The sequence below is a fragment of the Theropithecus gelada genome, chromosome 16 (genome assembly GCF_003255815.1).
Source record: "Theropithecus gelada isolate Dixy chromosome 16, Tgel_1.0, whole genome shotgun sequence".
Lineage (NCBI taxonomy): Eukaryota > Metazoa > Chordata > Mammalia > Primates > Cercopithecidae > Theropithecus > Theropithecus gelada.
In genome coordinates, this window is record NC_037684.1 from 17880821 (window position 1) to 17905215 (window position 24395).

At 41.6% G+C, this 24395-nt stretch overlaps 1 protein-coding gene across 1 annotated transcript in view; it reads right to left on the minus strand.

The window, feature by feature from the left end:
• Positions 1-14080: 14080 nt before the first annotated feature.
• Positions 14081-24395, minus strand: part of PCTP (phosphatidylcholine transfer protein) — a 67337-nt gene continuing 57022 nt past the window's right edge. The window contains exon 6 of the mRNA XM_025363610.1: positions 14081-14378. Coding sequence (XP_025219395.1) covers positions 14298-14378 — 81 coding nt within the window. The 3' untranslated portion in view covers positions 14081-14297. The remainder of the gene's footprint in view (positions 14379-24395) is intronic.

Below are 24395 nucleotides of genomic sequence, written 5' to 3' on the forward strand. Positions count from 1 at the left end.
ATAAGGCACTCATTCTCCTACTTCTCCTGCAGAGTGGGAAAAAAATAAGTGAACCTACAGGGTTGAGTCATGTTATATCACAATAGGCATGTACTAGCCTATTGCAACACAGAAGAATAAAGAATCTAAGTTGAGGTTGAAGATGCACTAGACACTTCTTATTTTTGCCTTCCCAATATCAATCTCCCATTCAGCAAGTGTTTTGTGGGCACACTTGATTCAGTTTAGCTGACTTCAGCCCAAAGCTCCAGGACAGGACACATGACCCAGTTGGAATCAATTTAAATAGTATATTCCCTCAGTTTTCATTAGTGGTAAATAGGCAGTCTGTGGTCTCCCAACTCCTACTGGGACTATCAAGAGAAAGACATACTACTAGTCACTCTGCTGGTCAGACCTCAGCCTGGCACTTCAGGTAGCCACCTTGTACCAAATAAGAGAGCCTGATGGAGGTCTGGGACAGTTATAAGGAAAGCAGACCCATGGGATAAAGGAAACATTGTCCTAGTGACAATGTCTGAGTTTTTACCACCAACTGTTCTTGAAGTGAGACTATCTCTACATTTTATATTCTAAGCTAATAAATCCTCCATATTTAAGTGTCTGTCCCTTGCAATTGGGATAATTTGAAACTGGCTATAGCAAATAGTAAAGGATATCAAAATGCAAAGAATGATGAGGCCAGAAGAAGTAATAAGTCAATAAGCCAGAAACAAAGTGGAAATCAGAAAATGAGGAAGGAAGATTTTTAAGCCAAAGACGAATGGCTGTCATGAACCAAGCTAGGAAAAGTGGGACTGCAGGAGGTTAGGCTTTTGTGGTGCTTGGAGCATGGGACAGGTAGCAGTTCAACATGCATGAAAGGGCTAAAGAATACTGTATTTGCTGCCGTAATGAAGTCCCATGAACTGGTGGCTTGGGATGGCAGGCATTTATTGTCTCACACTTCTGGAGGCTGGAAATCTGAAATCGAGGTGCTGCTAGGTTATGTTCCCTCCGAAGTATCTAAGGGAGGATCCTTCCTTGCTTCTTCAAGCTTCTGGCAGCCCCAAACTACTTAGCTTGTGGCAGCATCACTCCAAGCTCCACCTTCAACTTCCCATGATTGTCTTCCCTTTGTGTCTCTGCATCTGTGTCCAAATTTCCCTCTTCTTATAAGGCCATAATCGTATTGGATTTAGGGCTCACCCTATTCTAGAATGACCTTATCTTAACTCATTACATCTAAAATGACCCCATTCCCAGATAAGGTCACATTCTGAGGTACCTGGGGCTGGACTTCAACATATCTTTTTGAGGAACACAACTCAAGCTATTACAAATATTGACTTGCCTAAACCCTTAGAATGACCACCTGGGAAATTTATTCTTTTGCATCCCTCTGCCCCCCTCCTCTTTTTCACATCCCTTCCACCATTCAACAGAACTCTTTCTAATTCCTTTCTTATCCAGGATCCAGCTGTCTGTCTATCAGGTTAACTTCCCAGTCCTCCCCTATTTTCAGAAAACTCTACCTATACTCCATCCACACCATTACATGCATGGGGATCCCAAAGGGCACGTTCCTGTACCCACACACAAGTGATGGACCTCAGGTGAAAAGCTGATCCTACCTAAGCTAAAATCCCCTTCTAGGAACTTAGAATTGAGACTGGGAAAGACATGTGGGCTCTTTCCTGGTGGCTAGTTCTTTTCCACTTAGGAGTTGCAGGCTGTAGCCATTTTTTCTCATATGGACTAAGAGGCAGAGAAAGCCAGTATTGACACAGGGAGGGGAACAGCACCCACTGAGGCCTTTTGGGGGTAGAGGGCAGGGAAAGGGAGAGCATCAGGAAAAACAGATAATGCATGCTGGGCTTAATACCTAGGTGATGAGTTAACAGGTACAGCAAATCACTGTGGCGCATGTCTACCTATGTAACAACCCTGCACATCCTGCACATGTACCCCAGAATTTAAAATTTTAAAAAATAATAATTTTAAAAGGAGAGAGAACAAAACTGACTCCAAGACTCCAAAAGCAGAGTAGATACAAGAGACAAGCAGGGGTGCTGTGGGCATTGGAGGCTCTAGTTTCAGTCAGCTCCTGAGACTCAGGGGCTTCCTCCTTGTGCTTGTGTTCCATGAGATACGCCTCTTTCATTATTCTAATTCACCTACATTTTGTAAGTCAGCCTTCAGACATAAATAACTTATAAATACATTATAAATACACTGTATCAAAATCCGCTATTAAGGAAGTTTCTGATATGGTTGTACACACTGATATGTGAAGGATTTGAAGGCTCAACATGTTTTATAGTCCAGTATAATCTAGAGCTAGAAGTCTTAATCCAAAGATATGAAACTAAAGAATGGCAACAAAAGGCGGGAGGCAAGGTCTTTCAGGGGGGATGAGAATATTCCAGTTGCTTCTAAATAATATTGTGCAAAGAGAATTCAAAATTATTAAGTGGTTCTCAAACTTGAGCATGCATGAGAGTCACCTAGGAGGCTTGTAAAATACAGAGATCTAGGACCGCCTCTGAATGTATGAATTGGTAGATCTGCACACAAGGGTTTGCCTTTCTAACAATTCCCAGGGTGATTTGATGCTGTTGGTCTAGGGTACATACTTTGAAAACCACTAATTTTGAAGTCTGGCATTGGGTAAGGAAACTGTGCCAGGCGGTGCATGCGAGCACTTAAAAACTTTTCTTTTTGTGGGAGGATACTTCCCTTATTTGGACCAGCACTGTGAATAAGTTGTTCATTTTGGAAAAACCTTTAGAGAAATTCAGAGGAAGTATATAGAAGGCACACTTTAAGTTTTCTTGCAGATTGTTCCTTCCTATAAATTTTAGAGGTTACTTGTTGTATTCAGAAAAGATGCTGGATTCAAAGCCTGAGAACTTTGCTTCTGTATTTGTACTTGCTGTGGAACATCTTTGGGTCTCAGGTTTCTTATCTCTCAAATAAAAGAATTGAATTATTTTATCTCTTAGATCACTCTTGGCTCTAATATCCTCACATCTATGATGTTGCTCAAATATTGCTCCTGAAACTCCCCTGAGTGATATTCCCTAAGCAAACATATTCAAAGACCATCTCTAACCACCCCAGTCCACACCCCTCTGAAGGACAGAGTGGTGGTGAGTGTGAAGCATGCAGTACTTTGCAGTGTTTCCAGGGAACATATCACAAAAGTTGAACCAAGAGGAAACTGCCCCAGAAGAGAAGGATGGTCTCTTTAAACTCTTAAACCATTTACACTGAATTGTGCTGAAGTTTTTGCAACCATTTAAAGCCCCCAAAGCCCTCAACTTAGCTTGGGGTGCTGATCAAAACAAATGGGATGTTGTAAATCATACTCTAATGTCCAGGGCCTAGCAGAACACAGGCAAATATTTGATATCCAGCAAAATTTTTTTAGCTCATAGAACATATTGATCAAGGGAATATTCCCTTGTGCCCAGAAGGCTCAGACAAGACACAATTTGATAGACACACGTGTAAGCCATAGCATTAGGGATTACACACAGCAGCTCTCAAAGGCCTAGGGGCATAATACATTGCATCAAGTTGGAAAACACACTCAGATTGAAGCCATAGATGCTCCTTCAACCAAGTATTCAGGCATTCTTGCCTTTGTAAGAACTGCAAGCAAAGACAGAACACCACCAATGAGTTTTCAGGTGAGAGACTTTAAAAACTGGGAGTAGAGATAAAAGGAGAGAAGAACAATTTGCTATCTGTGTTCTTCATTCCAAGTCTTCCTGGAGCAGAAATTTCTCCTCTTCTTTTCCCCCTTCAAACGTCCTGAGGCAGTTGCCATTTTGGAAGAAGGATGTATCTGGACATTAAAATAGTAAAAATAATAATAGCATGTTACTTTGTGCAATCAGCATTCTAGGTACTAAAGAATACAGATAATTGAGACACAGAGCTTCCCCTCAAGGATCTCATATCCTTACCTGAGAGTGAGCTTTCAAAATATACTTCCGACAGCATGGTGACCGAGCTGTTGCGGTGTGCAGAAAGGAGAGAAACCCAAGCTTGCTTGGGTGTTTCTGTTTTGTTGTTGTTGTTGTTTGTTTGTTTGAGACGGAGTCTCACTCTGTCCCCCAGGTTGCAGTGCAGTGGCGCCATCTTGGCTCACTGCAAGCTCCGCCTCCCGGGTTCACGCCATTGTCCCGCCTCAGCCCCCCGAGTAGCTGGGACTACAGGCGCGCACCACCACACCCAGCTAATTTTTTGTATTTTTAGTGGAGACGGGGTTTCACCATGTTAGCCAGGATGATCTCGATCTCCCGACCTCGTGATCCGCCTGCCTCAGCCTCCCGAAGTGCTGGGATTACAGGCGTGAGCCACCGCGCCTGGTTGGGTGTTTCTGTTTTGATGGCAAAATGTCTGTTTGGCTGGGAGCCTGTAGTCCCAGCTACTCGGGAGGCTGAGGCGGGAGAATGGCATGAACCTGGGAGGCAGAGCTTGCAGTGAGCCGGGATCCCACCACTGCACTCCAGCCTGGATGACAAAGCAAGACTCCCTCTGAAAACAAAAAAAAAAAAAAAAAAAAAAAAGTCTGTTTGACTAAAAGCAGTTAAAATATTCCTTTTGTGACCAAGGTGTCCCTGCCAGCTGCTGAAGAGGGACTGCTGAGATACCTGATCTCAGGCTGAAGTTCTACATGGGTGGTGGAGGGTTTTTCCAGGAAGACAACTGTGAGCATAATGCTGATGATTTCCTTCTGAGGCTTGTGCAGTTCTTAAGGAGGACCAACCATGCATCCGCTATACTGGAATCCCCTGGAGTATTTGTTAATAACTCAGACCCTAGGGCCTCTCCTCAGACCCAGAGAATGAAAATGTCTATGAGAATGATCCTTACAAGGAAATGAAAGGCAGAAGTATCATGAACATCTTTCTTCAACCCCTTAGTTGCATATTCTACATCAAGAAGGCTAGATGGAAAGAGGTGATCAGAATTTGCAGCTTTCTAAAGGCTGTAGACTTTGCCTCTTCTTTACCCTTCTAAGACAATGAGAAAACAAAAGTGTATATTGCTCTCTGAAAGGTATAGGAAGAGTCAACATAAGATATAGACCCCTGGTTTATAGTTAAAGGCAGTAAGTTTGAAACACGCTAGGTAAAATAGGTTTCTTTACTGCCAGAAATTTTAGAACATTTAACAGGTTTACACGTATTGTCAATACCTAAGAGGCTGTGCATCAGTCAAATTCAGCTGCTGATAATAAAACCACTCTTATTTTAATTAGCGAGGGATTTGATACAAGGAATTGAGAGTTTATAAAATTGTTGGAACACTGGCATGCAAGCTCCATGCTGGGCCTGCAGGAATAATTTTCAGAATCACATCAGAGTACTGCCTTGCTAAGGGAACTGTTATGATCCGGAAACTGCCACAGGAATCATTCCATGACAGTTAAATAAATGTCTCCCTGCCTGCTTACCCCAGTTTCAAATTCGTGTCTTATCCAAATGCATCTGACTGGTAGCCTAATCCTATCTGGAACTCTAGTGCAAAGGAGTTTGGGAAATACAGGGTTTAGGTAGTAAACTTGATGTTGGAACAGATGTTGAGTGAGACAATCTATTGTATACACCACAGGCATGCCTGGTACACAACATTTTCTGAAGTTATTTAAGGACACAAAACCATTTTTTTTAAAGAAGCCTCTTGAAAAGCAAATGTTTCAGGGAACACCCTTTCACACATACTAACCCAGGTCTGCCTCCTCATTGGCAAGGAGGGAAGCTGATGCCCAAAGAGACTGGCTACTTGGCTGATGCTACCCAGTGAATTAGCAGCAGAACAGGGAGGGCATGGAGCCAGGTGTGACCCTCCTCCGTTGTCCAGTCTTGCTTCTTGCACTGCAAAGTGCCTTTGCTTCACTTTTAAGGAAGCTTGAACTGAACTCCTGAATTATGCAACAACAGAGCGAGCTAATAAGCTCTCCTGAACCTCCAATTAAGTAGAAGGATAATTATAGCCTGGAGTTAGGAGAGCAGCTGAGACTGGGAGTATTACAGGAACTGTCAGCTACCGAGTCGCTTTTTAAACCTGGCGTTTCACCCTTGCTGCATTTGGAAGGAAAGTCGGAGGAGAAGAAGAAAACCTCTCAGTCTCAGCCCACTTTGGACAGCCCATATCGATTGAATGGGCTCTTCTCCTATTTGGGCAAAAGGGAAGAAGCCTGCTGCCCCTGCCCTGCAAACCTGGCAAGAAGAGAAGCTGGCAAGAGGGTTTGCTGTTAGGAACACATCTGCCTTTGTATTAGTTTTGACCTCATGTTTTCAGCCACCCCTCTGAAATCTAATTTTTCTCCTGCAGGACTATTATACTGCTGCCTCGCAGCAGCCGGCCTTACACCAGGTTCATGTGCCCCTAGGCGTGTCTAAGCCTTCTCCCAGAAATCTGATTTCATCATGGCAACCTCCATCTCCCCTAACCCCTCAACTAAAGATTAATTTTTCTGTGTGTTTCCCTGCTCAGCACTTACAAATGTGTTTGTTTTGCACTGTCTTAATTATTCTGATTTATTAATGTCACATGTTTTTCTACAGTGTAATTGCAGTCCTCCTAAGATACCTCAGATTATTAAAAAATAAAAGCAGTTGTTCCGGTGGTGGAAGGGAAACCATCTTTCAGATTCACACAAACGATATTATTTTTCCTGTCAGAATTTGGAATTTTATCAGCCAATTTTCATTTTTAAGGTGACAGGTACAGTTTTCATGTAGCAAGCAGAAAATGATAAAGTAGTTGATCAGAACTGACAAAACCTAAAGCTCAAAGAAAAGAAAAAAATCGCTGACTAGCCAGAAAATCACACCCAAATCAACATGCTCCTAGTCCATCCACAAAAATTGCAGTGCAGTTAAAAATTGTCAGAGGTAAACAGAAAAACAAAACAGATAACAATGTGGCAGTCAGACATTCAGTCACAGCAGCAGAACTTTCTACTCTATGGTTTTCAAACCACCTCCCCCTATCCCGCAGCACAGTCAAATCTCCTGGGAGCTTGGAAAATCTCCCTGATGCCCAGGTTTTAGCTCAGACTGATTAAGTGGAGATCTCTGGGGGTGGAACCCAGACATTAGTATTTTTAAAGCTTTCCAGGGGGTTCATATTGTACAAGGTTGATTGCTCATTACAAATTCTCATCAACAGAATTCAAGTAATATAAATTCTTACATTTAATTCAACATGCTACAGCTATTTGGTATCATAAAAACACAGACAATAGGAGACATGCCTGAAATGCTTTACAAGTATAAAACAATTTGCAAAATAAAAAAGCAATTTCACATCTCATTTAATCTTTCCATTAGCCCCATGACTCATGGCCCTTTTTTATAAATGAGAAAGCTGAAGCTCAGAAAAGCTGAATGCATTGTCTGATACCATAGAACCAAGCATGGAAACACGAGCCACCATCTGTGGATTCTGACAACAGCACCCCAAACATAGAAAGTTTTTTTACAAGCTTGTAGAAGGTGTGTGTGTGTGTGTGTGTGTGTGTGTGTGTGTGTATTTATTATCCAAACTGTATAGATGAGGCAGCTGAGGCTCAGATGTGGTAAAAGATCGGTCAGGATCACACAGTTTAGGCAGGGAACAATGGCTCAAGCCTATAATCCCAGCACTTTGGGAGGCCAAGGCATGTGGATCACCTGAGGTCAGGAGTTTGAGACCAGCCTGAGGTCAGGAGTTTGAAACCCCATCTCTATTAAAAATGCAAAAATTAGCTGGGTGTGGCGGAATTCACCTGTAGTCCCAGCTACTCAAAAAACTGTGACAGGGGAATTGCTTGAACTGGGGAGGCAGAGGTTGCAGTGAACCGAGATTGCACCATTGCCCTCCAGCCTGGGCAACAGACCGAGGCTCCACCTAAAAAAAAAACAAAAACAAAAACATGCACACACACACAGTTTATTAGACTTTAACACCTATAACTCTTCTACCAAACTGATTCACTAGGCGAAGTGTAAGTACGTCTTTTTTTTTTTTTCACATATTGGCCTTTGAAGCTCCTTTCTGCACCTCTTGATCATATCTTGGGCAAATCTCAACCTGTGTATCCACTCAGGTTTCATAAAGTCTGGCTTAACTATCAATCTCATCTTGAACTTAGCCCTACTGTCTCCTCTTCTCCCTCCAGTGCTAGCTTTCCCCATGGCTCTGGTCCTCAGTGATGATTATTGCAGAGGTCTGCTCCTTCGTTCCTGGGACAATTTCTCCTTTTGCATCTCTTCCATTTTTAACATGTAGGGGACTGGGAAGAAGACTTGAGGGAAAGAAGCAAGAAGCTCTTTTTCTTGACTGGCGCCATATCCGGCACTCCCTTGACTTTTATGCCCATTGAGAAGCAGAAGTCCAAATATCGGTTTCCTTAAAGTGATTCATGCCCACTTTGCAGAAGGCCCTGCACTGCCATGCGCTCTCATCTTGCCCCCTCCCCCATCTTCTGCTATTGTCTATAGCTCTTACTACTGGGCTCCCTCACCCAGAAGCCAGCCCTTTTGGGCACTGTTTTAGGTTAAATTGCTCCCCACCCTCCCCCACACAAAGACACACTGAAGTCCTAATCTCCATATGTGTGAATGACTTTACCTGGAAACAGGGTTTTTCTAGATGTCATCCAGTTAAGATGAAGTCATTAGGGTGGGTCCTAATCCAATGACTGGTGTCATAAAAAGAGAAAATTTGGAAATAGACATACAAAGAGAAGAGAATGCCATGTGAAAGCACAGAACAGAGGGAAGACAGCCACATGAAGATGAAGGCAGAGGTTGGGGTGATGCTGCCACAAGCCGGGAATGTCTGGGCAGGCAGAAACTGGAAGAGGCAGGCAAGGGTTCTCTGCTAAAGGATTCAGTGGGAACACAGCCCTGCTGATGTCTGGCCTCCGAAACTGTGAGAGAACACATTATTGTTGTTTTAAGCCACCCAGTTTGTAGTACTTTGTTACAACAGCCCTAGGAGGCTAATACAGACACTGTTCTGCCAAAATGTTCCAGTCCGACTACCTATTCCTTTCTCACATAAGAAACTTACACCTCCTTGCTTCTCCAATTAGTTACAGAAGAGTTTAGCATACCAATTTTCTGTTCCTTTGCTTCCCACCACAGAGTGCCCCTAGAAAGTTTCCTGCCTTCAAAATTTTCCAAGTGAGAAGCAGTACCAGGCACTATATTAATATCACCCTTGAACGCAAACAGCATAAAATTCAGCTCTATCAAAAACTATTCCATCATGCTTACTTTGATGGGAGTAACAGTGGTTTTACAGGACCTTCATCCTAATAAGCTTCTTGCCAGGGAGGAATAAGCTCAGCCCCAATTCCTGCAGGTCCTCTCTCTGACTCCCAACAATTTCTACGAGTGGTTTTCTCAGCACTTCCCTTAGTTAGCCTGGACTTTCATTGAAAAAAGAAAACACCTGTAATCTTTTCCCAGCGAGGCGGAATGGAGTCAGTTCTTATCAGGAACACCGGATGCTCCTGCTAACCCTCTAACCCCTGATCCCAGTGATGTCTTCTCTAATGGGGAATGTTCCAATTTTAGAGACTGTGGTAGGTTGATAACAGCCAAACAAGTTCTGCTACCCTCTTAGTAAGTCCTGCTGGGATAAGAGTTCCAGATCTTTTTAAAATATAGGTGCTTCAGCTAATGCTGTGTAACAAGATGCCCCAACATCCAGTAGCTTAAATAATAAGTGTTAAAAAGACACTATGCCATCAGCTGGGCATTTTTGTTTCTGTGGGCCAGGCTTAACTGAATTCAGCTGAGCTTACTCATGCTTCTGTGGTCAGCTGTGGGTGCCAGGAGGCTGGCCGAACATTGAACTAGGATGTCATTGGCTGGTGGTTGGCTGGGATGTCTTGACCTCATGTCCCTCCTTATCCAGCAGGTCAAGGCTTGTTGTCACTGGGGCTGAGCAGGATCCTAAATGAGTGACAGAAGCATGCAAAGCATTTGGAGACCTAGACTCCGAAGTCACACACGGCTACCATTTGCATGAAAGAAGTCACAGGTTAGCTCCGACTCAAGGTGCAGGGAAATAGACTTTGCCTCCTTAGTGAGACAAAGTGCAAAGTCAAATTGCAAACAGCTTGGATACAAGGAGCAATAAAGAATTCTGGCCATTTTTGTTGTTGTTGTTGTTGGCTATGTACCACAGTAGGTATCTTTTGTATCTGTTGTTGTATATTAATCAGGTTAAATTACATGAAATGCTATAACAAACAACCAACAAAAAATCTTAGTGGCTTTTTTCTTGTTCACAACCCAGTCCCATGAGGGCTTGGAGAGAGAAGGTTTGTGCCAAGTAATTTTTCAAGGCTCCTAATTGGATTCCTCCTTCTACCAACACCTCAGAATTACCCTATGAATACTCCACATGTAGCCCTCAGGTGAAAGAAGAAAGCGCATGTGAAGGATCACGTAGGATGTCTCAGAGCCCAAACCTAGAGGGGCTTACATCGTTTCCATTGGCCTGAACTTGGCTAAGATTTCATGAGCCATCTAACTGAAAAGGCATCTGAGAAGGCTCTTTGATGCCAATGAAGAAAACTGAATACGCTTTGCCTCATGTCTTTAGCTTTATGGCTGTAGCCCAAATCCCAAGGCAACAGAAATCCCAACCTGTAATGTTTTCACCCACGTCAGTGTTCTTTCCTCCACACGCCCAAGGGGACTGCTGGCGCCAGGCTTAGATCAGATCACTTTTTTTTTTTTTTTTTTTGGCTTATCTTTTTAATCCTTCGGAGCTGGATACCCTCATGAAGCATGGAGATTCTTCAGATGAGGGAAGGGGATGAAATTAGCACCCTAGAGTCACCATCTGTTTCTGGCAACCCTGCTCTAGATATGGATTTGCTTGTGCATCTAAAACCTGCTAATCTTTTACACTGAAATACTCCTACACCTTCCCAGCTTCTGTACCTGCTCCAGAGGAGGCTACACGAGGATATTCTTGAACTCTGCTCTTTCATGAGCAGAGAATATTTCCCATTGTTCCGCATTCAGTGTTCTTCTCCAACATCATATCACTGTGCTTACCAAGCCACAAAAAAAAAAAAAACCCCGGATGATGAGACCAGGTACACTGCGTTCAAATTCCAGCTCTGTTACTTACACTTAACTGTGTGATCTCTGGCCAGTTACCTAACTTTTCTGATTCTTGATTTTCTCATCTTTCACACGGGAATGATGCCACTTTCTGGGACGATGGTGAGGGCAACCATGATTGTAAAGCATCTACACAAGGTAAGCACCCTATCAGACTATTTCTTATCTTCTTTCCTTCTTCCTCTTCCCCACCTCCAGTGACCCCATGAGTGCGGTGAGAATGAGGAGGAATGGGATTGGAGCTCTATTAAGTGATGTGTAGAGACAGGGTTTGGAGGCAGATGCAATGGGGAGGTGGCATATAACTTGCCTGTGAATGTTTAAATATGGATTAAGGATCCTGGAGTCATGGAGTTAAGAGAAACCTGTTTTCACTGTTGCAAGGAAGTTTTTTTTAGGAAATATTATGAGCAGAGAGGCTTAGGATTTAACACGAAGACATGCATTTTTCTCCAGTTGTGGGACCTTTTCACCATAGTACCATCCCTCTGGTAATTTGGAAGTTCACCCAGATGTCACATTTGTTCCGAAACCCGGAAGTCTGTGATAGGCCCTAAGGTGATGCCTGTGTAGCAAAAAGATGACTCTACCCTCCCCTGGCAGCCAGGTGTTAAATCATCACTAGATGGCAGTAACATCTAATGCTTAATTTGGTGAATGATCAAACCATTTTACCTTTGTTTTCCTTTTGCTTCTCTGTTTCAAGCAAGCATTCACTCAACACAAAGCTGTGACAGTCTTGAGTTTTTCTCAATCCTTATTTTGAAGTTGACTTAGAGACCTCACAAAATTTTAAAAGGAAAAGAATAGTCCATGTCTCAAGCTACAAACAACAAACTTCTCACTGTGCTCTCAGAGCTCCGATTAAAAGACTTCAGACATGCCCTGGACATAGAGGAAAAGATCAAGTATCTAATACCCTCCATATTGGACCAAGGGTCACAAATTTGGACAAATTATTCTTTTTCTTAAACAAGAAAAAAAAGACATTAAAAAAATTTATGCACCTGGTGGGGATGAGCCCACTCTCCTTAGCATAAGAGCCATTTAGTTCCCCAAACAAGTTTATTTTGAACTTCACTTTTATTTTTTCTCCCAGATCCCTCTCTCTTGCTCCCAAATTCATTTGTATACTCAATGCTGTTTTTCTTCAAGGCACTATTAGACTAAAGATGAAAGAAAAAGATTGAAACATTAAAAAGGACTGGCAATGTTATAAAGTCTATACCATGCTCTGGGTGTATCAAGGAATCTGGGGCTATAGATCCCAAGATGTTCCAAGAGGGAGTTTAGTGAGGCTTTGAGTTAGTCCCAGAGAACTTCCGGGTCATTCCTGGGCCCAAAGCTTTGGTATTCTCCAAGGCTAAATTTGTTCTTCAAGGAGACTAAATATGAAACCCAGGTCCACTTATCTCTGTGTTCAGGGACCGAGTGACCAAGTAAACGTCCAGCAGGCCTAATAAATGTTGATAACAAAAGCTTCTCTCCCACCATGAAGGAGTTCCAATTACAGTTTATCATTGTGTGAGACTTGACATTAGATACTTTGCATCGTTGCCTATAGTATTATCAGGCAAGCTGTAAAATGGAGCAGGAATTAGTTTGAGACATGCACTAATTAGTTTGAGACATGCACTGAGATGGAACAAGGAATAACTCTAAAGCTATGGGAGGTCAGGTAATGCCTACTGTCTTTGGGGCTGTACCTTTTTCCATCTTCATTTTAGAAATGGCTATACCAACAATTTGCATCTAGTAAGTGGCACTTACACTTAGATTGGTGGAAATTAACCAGTTTAACAGGCAGGTGTGTACACTCTCGGAGGTCTTCCTAAGCAAGAAGACCCAGGTCAGTAACTGGGTCACTGAAACTAGGATCTCCAGAATTGGGACTACTGCATTAGACAAGTTGATTGGTTGGATTAAAAATAGGACATCAAGGTTGCAGTTCTATTCTATAGACTGAGTGAATGTAGGGGGAGAAGGTAAAAGAAGGGAGCTACCACCCAAACTTCGTCCCCTGTGGTCATGAATACCACCAGTAGACCTGAGATCTAATTGGCAGCAAGGAGTGTGGGAGTCCCTCAGACATCTGGCGCCATTAAGTCTCAAGTCTAGACAGTAGACTTAACATGAAACCAGTCTGCAATAGGGAGTCATGCAACACTATTCATCTCCATCAGAAATAGCTCAGGTGGAGCTGTGCTTGCAGCTGTGGAGCATCAGCAGAGCTAGCTGGGACCAGCTGGGGACACAGAAGCAGTGAAAGCCAGGCTAGGGCTAATGCAGCATTGAAAAAGTTGTGTCTCTTGACATGTCCAAAACAGTTGCCACATAGGAGCTCTCTTGACAATTGTCTGGATTGCAATCCACTGAAAATAACATTTCCTATCACAAGGAATTGATATACAAGATTGACATGCAGAAGTGGACACTAGGAGCCATCGTTTTGCCTTGAAGTGAAGTTTCTAATGTATATATTTACTTTCAAATTTTGCTTCTTCAGTGAATAAAAAAAGATCTGCTGATGAGAAGACAGGGAGAAGAAAGGAGAACTCTGAGGCAGAAGCTTTGCCACCATTTTAATATCAGCACTTCCCAATCGCTACTTTTTAGTCATTTGAAAAAAAATGTTTTAAAGGATGAACTTAGTTGTATTTTCTTCTTAGAAATTTTAACTTTGGGCGTAGAATATTCTGTCAACGGTAAGACAACATATCCCATCTGGAATGACAGTGGAGGCCATTCTTAAATTTATCAGCAAAATAGAATAAATATTTGTAATACTAGGGTAAAAATTCTGACAAAGCGTTATAGCTACTTACAGGAGAAAAAGTTTAAATTCTACTGCTCTTGGACCAACTAAGCAACTGACTTCTAAAAATTTTGATAATCATAACTTCCAAGTGACAATGGCATTTTATTCATTAGAATGCGAGCTCCAAGAGGGCAGGGAATTTTGTCCGTTTTATTCACTGCTGTCTTTCCAGTACACAGATGATAGTGAACACATGGTAAATATTGTGAATAAATGAATTAATTCAGGGCTTATGAGAAAAAACAATGAGATAAGAAACGATACCTGCACCCATTTCAGTGTTTCAACAAGGACTCAGCTTCTTTTCTCATGTCTTTATCATGTTCTTCCTCTTCCTTCCACTCAATCTATTGCAGAGTGTTTGGGTTTGCCGAAAACTGGATGAGATCTCTCTGATTCTGAGCTTCCTGCTTGGTTCTGCTCTGATTCTAAAGAATCAAATGGAAAGAGCAAAGGATGAGAGTAAGTACAGCCACAGAAATTCCTGGGGATACTTCAGGATGCACAGAATAAGGGGGTTTGGATAGTCATCGAAGGATGCAATTCTCCTCTAGTCTCTGGATCACGAGGAATAGAATGAAAGAATATGTTCTTAAATTGTGTTATGTGAATTGATTTTTATCCTCTTTCTCAAAAACCTTGCAAGGATAACCATATGCATAATTAACCCCCCCAATGAAATATTCCAACTGACAAAGGGTACCATTGTGCCATTTCCCACAAAAGGGTAACCATGCCTGTGGCTTCTTTCAGACTTGGATTATTGTAGGCTCTCTGGTCACCTTTTGTCCAAGAAGAGAAGGCCACAGTCAAGGTACTGATTCTGCCAAACTCAGTCAAACATCCTGAAATGTGTTCCAACGTTTGGAGTTTGACAAAATCCCAGCACATTTGGCTTGGGTCCCCTTTCCCCTTAATTGCTGAGCGCAAACAGAAAATGTAATCCATCTGCTTCACAGTCATTTTCCCAAAACTCATCCAAATGTTCCTTGATGAGAACTATTTGACGTCTTTGTCTTGTGGGCTTAACACCTTCCTTCTCACGTTTTGTTTCTTCGAACTAGGAAGCAGACAGAGCCAACAGTAACAGGACTCAGTTTCAAACACAAGACATAATCTGTAAAATCACGTGCTAGGGGTGGAGGGTCAAGAGTCTCACCTCCAGAATGACAGCTGTGAGATATCTGAGGGATAATTAAGGGAGCCTCTAGAACAATGATGTCCTTAGAAGGCAGGAGAGCACAGTTAACTGAGGATAGATTCCTTGCCACCTCATATCCACTGAGCCTGGGAGCCAACACCTCACCCCAGTTCCAGGGTGAGAAAGTCAGAGGCAGAAATTTCACTAATTTCTACTGTTTCTTGTTGGTCACTATTGTGAACACCCCAGCCTTGTAAACAAGGAGCTCACAAGATCCATCTAACATCCTTTTGTAAGACACTGAAACTCAAAATGAGACAAAAATGAGTTAAAGTCCTAACTAGTACGGTAATTACTAGTTTTGTGACCTTGGTCAATTTCCTTATCTCTGAACTCATGTTTTCCCTTTGTAAATAAAACTAAAAGTTTCCTGGCATATTTATTATGAGCCTTAGGTAAGAGTATATAGTTTAGCACAGTAGCTAGCATTTAGAAAGTGCTAAATACAATAGCTATTTGTATTGTTGGTTTTTATGACAGCTTTGTTTTTTAGAACATTTTATCACACCAAAAAGAAGCTCCATATCCATTAGCATCACTCCCCATTTCTTCTTAATCCCAAGCAACTGTTAATTTACTTTTTGTATGGATTTGCCTATTCTGAACATTTCATGTACATGAAATGATATATAATCCTTTGTGAATGACTTCTTTCATTTGACATAATGTTTTCAAAGTTCCTCCATGTTGTAGCATGTATCAGTACTTCATTGCCAAATAATATTTCATTGTACAAATATACTACATTTTATTCAATCATCAGTCATTGGAAATTTGGACTATGTACATTATTTGACTATTACGAATAATGCTCCTATGGACATTTACGTACAAGTTTGTGTGTTGACCTGTTTTTATTTCTTCTGTATCTATACTTAAGAGTAGAATTTCAAAGTCAAATGTTAACCTTTTGAACATTAAACCACTGTGTTTAACGTTTTAAAAAACTGCTTTGTATTTTCCAAAGTGGCTGCACTGTTTAACATTTCCTTGTAGCAGTGTATGAGAACTCCAACTTCTTCATATCCTTGCCAACACTTATTATTATTCATCTTTTTCATTATAGGCATCCTAATGGGTGTGAAGTGGCATCTCACTGCAGTTTTAATTTGCATGTCCCTGATTGCTAATGATGTTGAACATATTGTATGCACTTATTGGCCATTTGTATATCTTCTTTGGAGAAATGTCTATTCAGATTATTTTCCGTTTTTTAATTGAGTTTTTTGTCTCTTGTTGTATCATTTCTTTACATATTTTAGATACAAGCCCCCCTGTAGCCTGAATGTGTTTCCTAAAAATTCATATGTTAAAATCTAATCACCAATGTGATAGTATTAAGAGGTATGGCCTTTAGGGCTGATTAAGTTATGAGAGTAGAATCCTCATGAATGAGATTAGTGACCTCATGAAAGAGGTTCGAGGGAGCTGTTCATCCCTTTGGCCCTTTCATCCCTTCCATCATGTGAGGACCTAACAAGTCACTATCTTGGAAGCACAGAGTAGCTCTCACCAGTCCCTAGATTTGCTAGTGCCTTGATATTGAATGTCCCAGCCTCCAGAACTATGAGAAATAGATTTCTATTACTTATAAATTACCTGCTCTGCAGTATTTTGTTATAGCAACAGGAATGCCCCTTATCAGATATACGATTTGCAGAAATTTTCTCCCATTCTGTGCATTGTCTTGTCACTTTCTTTATGGTTTCTTTTGAAGCACAAAAGTTATTAATTTTAATAAAGCTACATTTATCTATTTTGTTTATTTTGTACTTATGCGTTTTGTGCTATGTCTAAGACATTATTGGCAAATCCATAAAAAAATTTGCCCCTATGTTTTCTTCTAAGAATTTTATAGCTTTAGCTCCTACATTTAAGGTCTTTGATCTATTTTGAGTTAATTTTTATATATGGTGGCAGGGGATCTAATTTCATTATTTTGCATATGGATATCCATTTGTCTCACTTGAGAAAGCTTATTCTTCCCCCATTGAATTTTCTTGATACTCCTTCATGGAAAATCAATTTATTGTAATTGAGAGAGTTTATTTCTGGATTCTCAATTCTATCCTATTGATTTATATATCAATCCTCATGCCAGTACAACACTGTCTTAATTACTGTAGATTTATAGCAAGTTATTTGTAGTAAGTTATTATTTTAGGCAGGGTCTCACTCTGTTAGTGCAGTGGAGTGATCACAGCTCACTGAAGCCTCAACCTTCTGGACTCAAGCAATCCTACCACCTCAGCCTCCCAAGTAGCCAGGATGACAGGTGCACACCACTATGATTGGCTAATTTTTTGTTTATTTATTTTGTGGATTTGGGATTCCCTATATTTCCTAGGCTGGTCTTGAACTCCTGGACTAAAACGATCCTCCCACTCTCCTACCTCAGCCTCCCAAATTGCTAGGATTACAGGCATGAGCCACTGCACCCGGCCTGTAGTAAATTTTTAAATCAGGAACTGCAAATCTTCCAATTTAGTTCTTCTTTTTCAAGATTGTTTTTCTATATATAAAATCATATATCTTCAAACAGATAGTTTTGCTTTTTCCTTTCCAATCTTAATGTCATTTATTTCTTTTTCTTGCCTAATTACCCTGACTAAAGCCTCCCGCACAATTTTGAATAGGAGTGATAACAGCAGACACCTTGGTCTTATTTCTGATCTTAGGGGGAAAGCTTTTAGGCTTTCACAATTAATTAAGTATGATGTTAGCTGTGGTTTGTTCATAAACACACTTTAGTAGGTTGGGGAAGTTCCCTACTATTTCTAGTTTGTTATGTGTTTTCTGTCATGAAGGGGTGTTGCTGTTGTTAAACAACAATGCCACTGTTTTCTTTTTCCCTTTTTCCCTCTCTTCTTTCTTTTTTTTTTTTTTCTTTTTTTCTTTTTTTTTGATTTCTTTCCAGAGCCTGGTAGGACACCAGGACAACATCAGGAAAGAGGAAGCCACAGGCTGCCATGCATTCACTCCCTGAAGTGCCCTATGAGCCAGCATCTGCCACCTCCTTCCTCCTGTCCACCCTTCTGACCTGGCAGTGCCCTTGCTGTTCTGGCACAAGATGCACCCCTACCACTTTGATCTGCTTCACTGGCTTACCGTCTTCTAGTTTTGGGTCTGTGGCTTCCTGTCACTCTTCTTCATGGTTCGGATCTCTCTTTTCTACCTCTTTCCAGGTGTCCTATACTGCTTTGGCAGCTACTAGTGTTTGGAAAGCTAAAGGCTATTTTTCAGACAGAAGAATTTCCTTTTCACTCCTGTACCCAATTTAATTCCACAAATATTTCATGACCACTTTTTTTTTTTCCTGCCAGTCTTTGTTCTTGTTTGATCCTGGTAATCTTCACAATAACCCTATGAAGCTGTTTTTGGTTTGACCCATTTTACAGAAGAGAAAACAGAGCCTCCACATAGCTAAGTAGTTTTTCCAAGGTTACATGCATAGTAAGTGGTAGAACCAGAATTTGTTTACAGATCTGCAAGATCTATCTGCTTAGAGCAAAAAAGAGTGATACTCACACAGTGACTAATGCTGAGATAGAACTCAGGGCACCAGGTACCATGTTGGAATAGCCAGGAGGAGCTGGAAAAGTGGTCTTGTTTAAAACCCGAGGCTGCTATTGATCTGGCCTCTGCCAACTTGTCTTACCTTATCTTTCAAAAAACACATGCCTATCCACCCAAGACATGCTGAACCATATCATCTCCATTTCTGTGGTTTTTCATGTACTGGTCCCTCCACCTCAGCCAAACTGCCTACCCCATGGAACTGTGAACTTTCAGATGCCTGGCTAACGCCTTTACCTTGGATTCCTTTCTTCTTAAAAGTATTTCTGACCCGCCCCAAGCTGTGCTCCATCATATCCTGTACATACCTGTGTCATGGTACCTACCATACGTATGTCTTACTCCCTCTCCCTCTCCCCTATGACCAATCACCAATAAACCATGAGCCCCTAAAGGCAGAGTCATGGTTAGTTTTCCTCTGTAACCCCCAGGACCCAGGATAGTTCCTGCCTCATAGTGCATTCTTCGACATGGATTCTTGAATAACTAATTGAAATCTTTGGGATGAGCTCTTGTAGACAGATACCCTCTCTGACTAGATTTAAATTTTCTTTCTGCCCAAATAGATTAAAAGGTGTGACATTTTCTTAGTCTCTTTCATACTGAGGAATCTGAATTCTAAACCAAGGAGTGCAAGCCTGTGAAATTTGAGCTTAAGACAATAAAGTTACTCTTCCACTTTGTACATGACAACTCGCAGTCACTAGTTCTCCACGAGGCAAACCTCACCAAAGATGACAATCCAAATGAGGAAACCAAGGACCTCACTTTAAATGCACAGCAATAGCACCCTCCCATTGTATTGGAAGAACTGACCTTCTTAGGTGCTTCACCACATCCAGGGATCTGCAGTCAAGGCCACCTTTAGGTTAAAAAGCACAAGATGGTCATTTCTTCAACTATTAAACAAAATAATAACTTGACTTCTGGCTCAATGCCAGCTCAGGGAAAATAAGCCAACTGCAAGAAGAGGAACTTTCTGGACTCTGTGGCAACTCTTAGAGCAAAGTTTTAGCACAGCTACTTTTTGCTTTCTCCTCCAAGAGAAAGCTGTGAGGTCAGGTCCAGGATGACAATACCCAATAACCCCCAAAAGACTCCTGGTTTTAATCCTTGCCAATTTCCCTCCAAGTCCTGGCACAACTTGGGCTGAAAACACACATGCTATTTTCATTTAAGCATGAATGCTGAACCACTGGGTATTTTTTTCCTGGGTTTTCTGTTAACTCTGTCTACAAAATGTGGTTTTAAGAAATATTACTCCTGGTCATTTATCTAACAGACCATACTGTGATCTGTAAGCTCCATCTTTCTTGCAGCTTTCACATTCTATTAAAATGGGATCTTTTACCAGGAAATTTACTCAGACGGGGGAGTTCATTTGAGGTTAAAACTGTAAAGTGGCCAATTATCTCTCAGTCATTGGTTGCATATGATCTTTACCCCAAGCTTTGGAAATAAAGACAACATTTAGCAAACGTTCTGCTCCAAAGCTAATGTTTTGGAAAGAATAACAGCATGTTGGGAATAAATTACATGGTCTTTAGTGCATTTTAGTGTTATTGCCTGTTAACACGCAGCATGGTGTGCCAACTCATAAGAGAACTCCAGTCTTCTAGGGAATCGATTTCTGATTTGTTGAGCTGATGGCGTCCGTGTTATATCATTGAACAGACGAGGAGTACAGGGGGCCATGTCTGTGGGACCTCACCTAGGGGAAGCTATGACTCATAGGCTGTCTTTTCATTCTGATACTATCCAGACCATTAACACACCATGGGTAATGGCATATGAGGTCTTTCATCTAGGACTATCCAGTTACCCACTCATGAACTATACTGATCCTAAAAGAGTCATTTAATATACCTAAATCAAGTAACTAGCCTTGCTAAAAGGCCTACTAGGTACGAGGTTTTTGGCCAGGCTCTGTAGAAGAATAGTAGGATGCTTAAAGAGAGACTTGATTCCATTTATATGAAATATCCAGAATAGACAAATTCATAGAGACAAAAATTACATTAGTGGTTTCCTAGACCTGGGAGGACAGGAGGATTGGAGAGTGTTGTCTAAAACATTTGGGATTTCTTTGGGGGTGATCATGAAAATGTTATAAAATTGATTAAGATGATGGCTGCCGAACTCTGTGAATATAATAAAAGCCATTGAAGCATATACTTTAAATGGGTGAATCATATGTGAGATATGTGAATATCTCAATAAAGCTATTAAAAAATTAAAGAAGAACCTTGTCCTCACAAAGAAAGGAAATGTTAGTAATTTAGGTAGAAAGCACTAGGGACTAGAGACAAGTACCACAAAATGCCAAGGGAAATCCAAAACTGTGTAACTTCCATTAGACTTTGTAGGATTTCCTTTCTTTGGGGATTGTTTCATTCTGTCTTTGGTTTCAAAAGATGAGAGGTCATGTTTAGGTCTTTGAGGGTAGGAGCAGAAAGATAGCTCTTAATAACTGAATAAATAAAAAATTCGTGATACGACAGCAAAAGATGTACTGGGAGCATGAACACCAGACTTGGACCTGCTGGCAGGGTCCCAATGCAAGCCAGCCTCAAACCTCTCTTGTAGCTGGTTGCAAGCAAAGTGTTTTATTTCAAGGGAAAAGGAGTCAGAGATTTTTTTTTTCCTTTAGACTAACAAGAAACTGCCTGTTACTCTACCTTCTCCAGTCTAAAGACAATTTTACTGAAGAGCACCATCCCCACACCTACTCAATCTCCCACATTTCTGGGACAAAGGTATCTAGGATCAGAGCAGCCCATGAAATAAATAAGCAACAATTAGCCCTGTGGTAACTTGTAAGCCAAAATGTTACTCCATGCACAGACAACTCAGGTGTGCACTGTTGTTCAGGCCACACCTGCTGCCATAGAAATTCTTTAGGCAGAAGGATAAATTGTATTTCAGGCTTAAGTGATCTTTTAGTGGGGTGGGCTTGTTTTATTTTAAAAGATGTATTTCCACATTTACCTTCGCTGAACTCCCTCTCTACTATCATTTTTTTTATTATTTCCCCAAATTTCCAATATTTAGCCAAAAGCAAAATTATCCAGTGTATTTACTACAAATAATTCCAAATAATGTCAAATATAATCATGCTTTTTAAACTTTTAAAGCAATTTAAATATCTTAAATATTATAGTAAATTGCTTTTGTGCATAACATTGAACTTTCAAGCCGCAATGCACATAAGCATTTTGGAGAAGTTTACAAAGAGATTATTCTACTGGGCCGTGGACCTGAATTCCAGGCTTAGTTTACTCAGTAAGTGTGGGCCTCTTTTCTTCCTGAGGATCTGCCCACAATTTTGCTCTGTTCTTCGTTTCTGAGTTTCTCAAAGCTGAAACAGAGGCTGAGCTGAGGGTTCAGTAAAAAAAAAGGTGGTAGAGCACGCATCAGAGAGCCCCAAACTCCACTTGCCTTCTAGAGGCGCCTATGACACCATCCTGTCCCCTGGGTGACAGTTCTGCTAGTTCCACACTGGAGTACTTTGAAGCTTATGGGTCAAAGTAAACTGAGTGGCGTGGTGTCTGTTTTGCCCCTGTGAGCCCCTTTTTCCTGGGATATGTGGAGACAGCGTTCCTTTCTCCAGCGTTCATCGCCACCCGCCTTCCATGACAGTGCGAGCATTGACTTTGGGAAGTTGCCAAATTTCTAGTGTGGTCCTTGAACCCTTGACCTTCCAGGCAAAGGCAATGATGCTACCAGCTGAGCGACACAGACCTATTTCCTGCGTCAATGACTAAACATACCCAAAGGTATGTGAGGCATTTCTTTCCCCCCCGACCTTGTCCAGCCTTGGCACAGCTGCTGGCACAGCCAGAGGTGCCTGCCCCTGGGAGCAGCTGCTGAGTGTCTGCCAAGCCTCCGGAGGGCAGAGCTGTTTGTCAGCTGGTTAGTGCATTTTTTTTTTTTTTACCTTGGATCTCCTTACCTGAAAATAACTAGAATAAAACTCATTTTAATGAACAGTTTTGATCTTTTTTTCTTCTGTTTTTCCTCTTATCTGATCCTGTTTTCTGTTTTATTCTTAACGGGAACCATTAACACATGACAGGGTAGACAAATGTGCATGTCCCTTCATTTTCAAACCTCCTTCTTCCTCTAAAATGGATATGAATAAGCTCACACTCTAGAATGGAGATTAAAATATCAGCATGTCAGCAAAATTAAGACAGAAAAGAAGCAATGGGCTTTGTAATCGACACATTGAATTCTCTTTTGAAACAATTTTTCTTTTTCTTTTTTTGACACAGGGTCTTCCTTCCTCTGTCACCCAGGCTGAGGTGCAGTGACACGATCTCTCGTCACTGCAGCCTTGACTTCCCAGGCTCAGGTGACCCTCCCACCTCAGCCACCTGAGTAGCTGGAACCACAGGCATGTGCCACTATGCCCGGCTATGTTTTTAGTTTTAGTAAAGACAAGGTCTCATTGTATTGTCCAGGCTGGTCTTGAACTCCTGGGCTCAAGAGATCCTCTGGCCTCAGCCTCCGAAAGTTCTAGGATTACAGGCATGAGCCACCATGCCCAGCAAGGAATATTTTTAAGGAATATGTGACAACATGGAAAAACACTCACTCTATTGTCTGATTACAGTTACGTAAGAATGGATGATACACAAGCAAAGACTATCCCATATTCCACAAGCCAAAAGTGGAATGTGAATATTTTCTTTATTAAACTTCTGGCCGAGCACGGTGGCTCACAGCTGTAATCCCAGCACTTTGGGAGGCCGAGGCAGGCAGACCACCTGAGATCAGGAGTTCGAGACAAGCCTGGCCAACATGGAGAAACCCTGTCTCTACTGAAAACGCAAAAATTAGCTGGAGATGGTGGTGCACACCTGTAATCCCAACCACCCGGGAGACTGAAGCAGGAGAATCACTTGAACCTGGGAGGTGGAGGTTGCAGTGAGCCAAGATCGCTCCACTGCAGCACCCCAGCCTGGATAACAGAGCAAGATTCTGTCTCAAAATAAATAAATAATGTACTTCTTTTAATGTCATTATAATATTAATTAGCCTTTTTTTAAAATAAGAGAGGAAAGGAAAACAGTGTAGCAAATCACAAGCACACACAAAACTGCCCTGCTCATTTTTAATTTGGTGGGTTGATTACTGGATATAAAACAAAACCTCATTCTACTATTCTTTTCTTTCTTGCTCTTCCTTTGCAAGGCACAACTCAACCCCTTTGGTACCAAGAAGTGAGCAACTGAGTTCAGGTCTGTTCTCAATCACTCTGGGAGCAGCTCGCATTTCCAGGATTCACTGTGACTGCCCAGTTTCCTCATGGGGAGGAGTGATAACTCTCCTGACTACGGAAAGGCACATCACTGATTCTCGTTCAGAAGGGGTGATTTAGAACTTTTTCTAACTAAAGGATCCTTCTCATCTCTGAGTGACAGGGCTGTGAATTCCCAAAGCCTTGGCAAAGCACCCAGATTTTCTTTCCAGCTTACTCCCAATCCAATAAAACGGGGTGAAAAGGACTAAATGACGCAGATTTAGCCTGGACATCCTGGACTCCAAGCCAGGTGAGGCTCCATCTCAATAAGTCCATCGTCTTCCTCAGAGTCTGAGTTCAATATTCTTAAGTCAGCCTTGCAACATGGTGGTTAATGTTGAAAATGGTGACTTTGGCTGAATG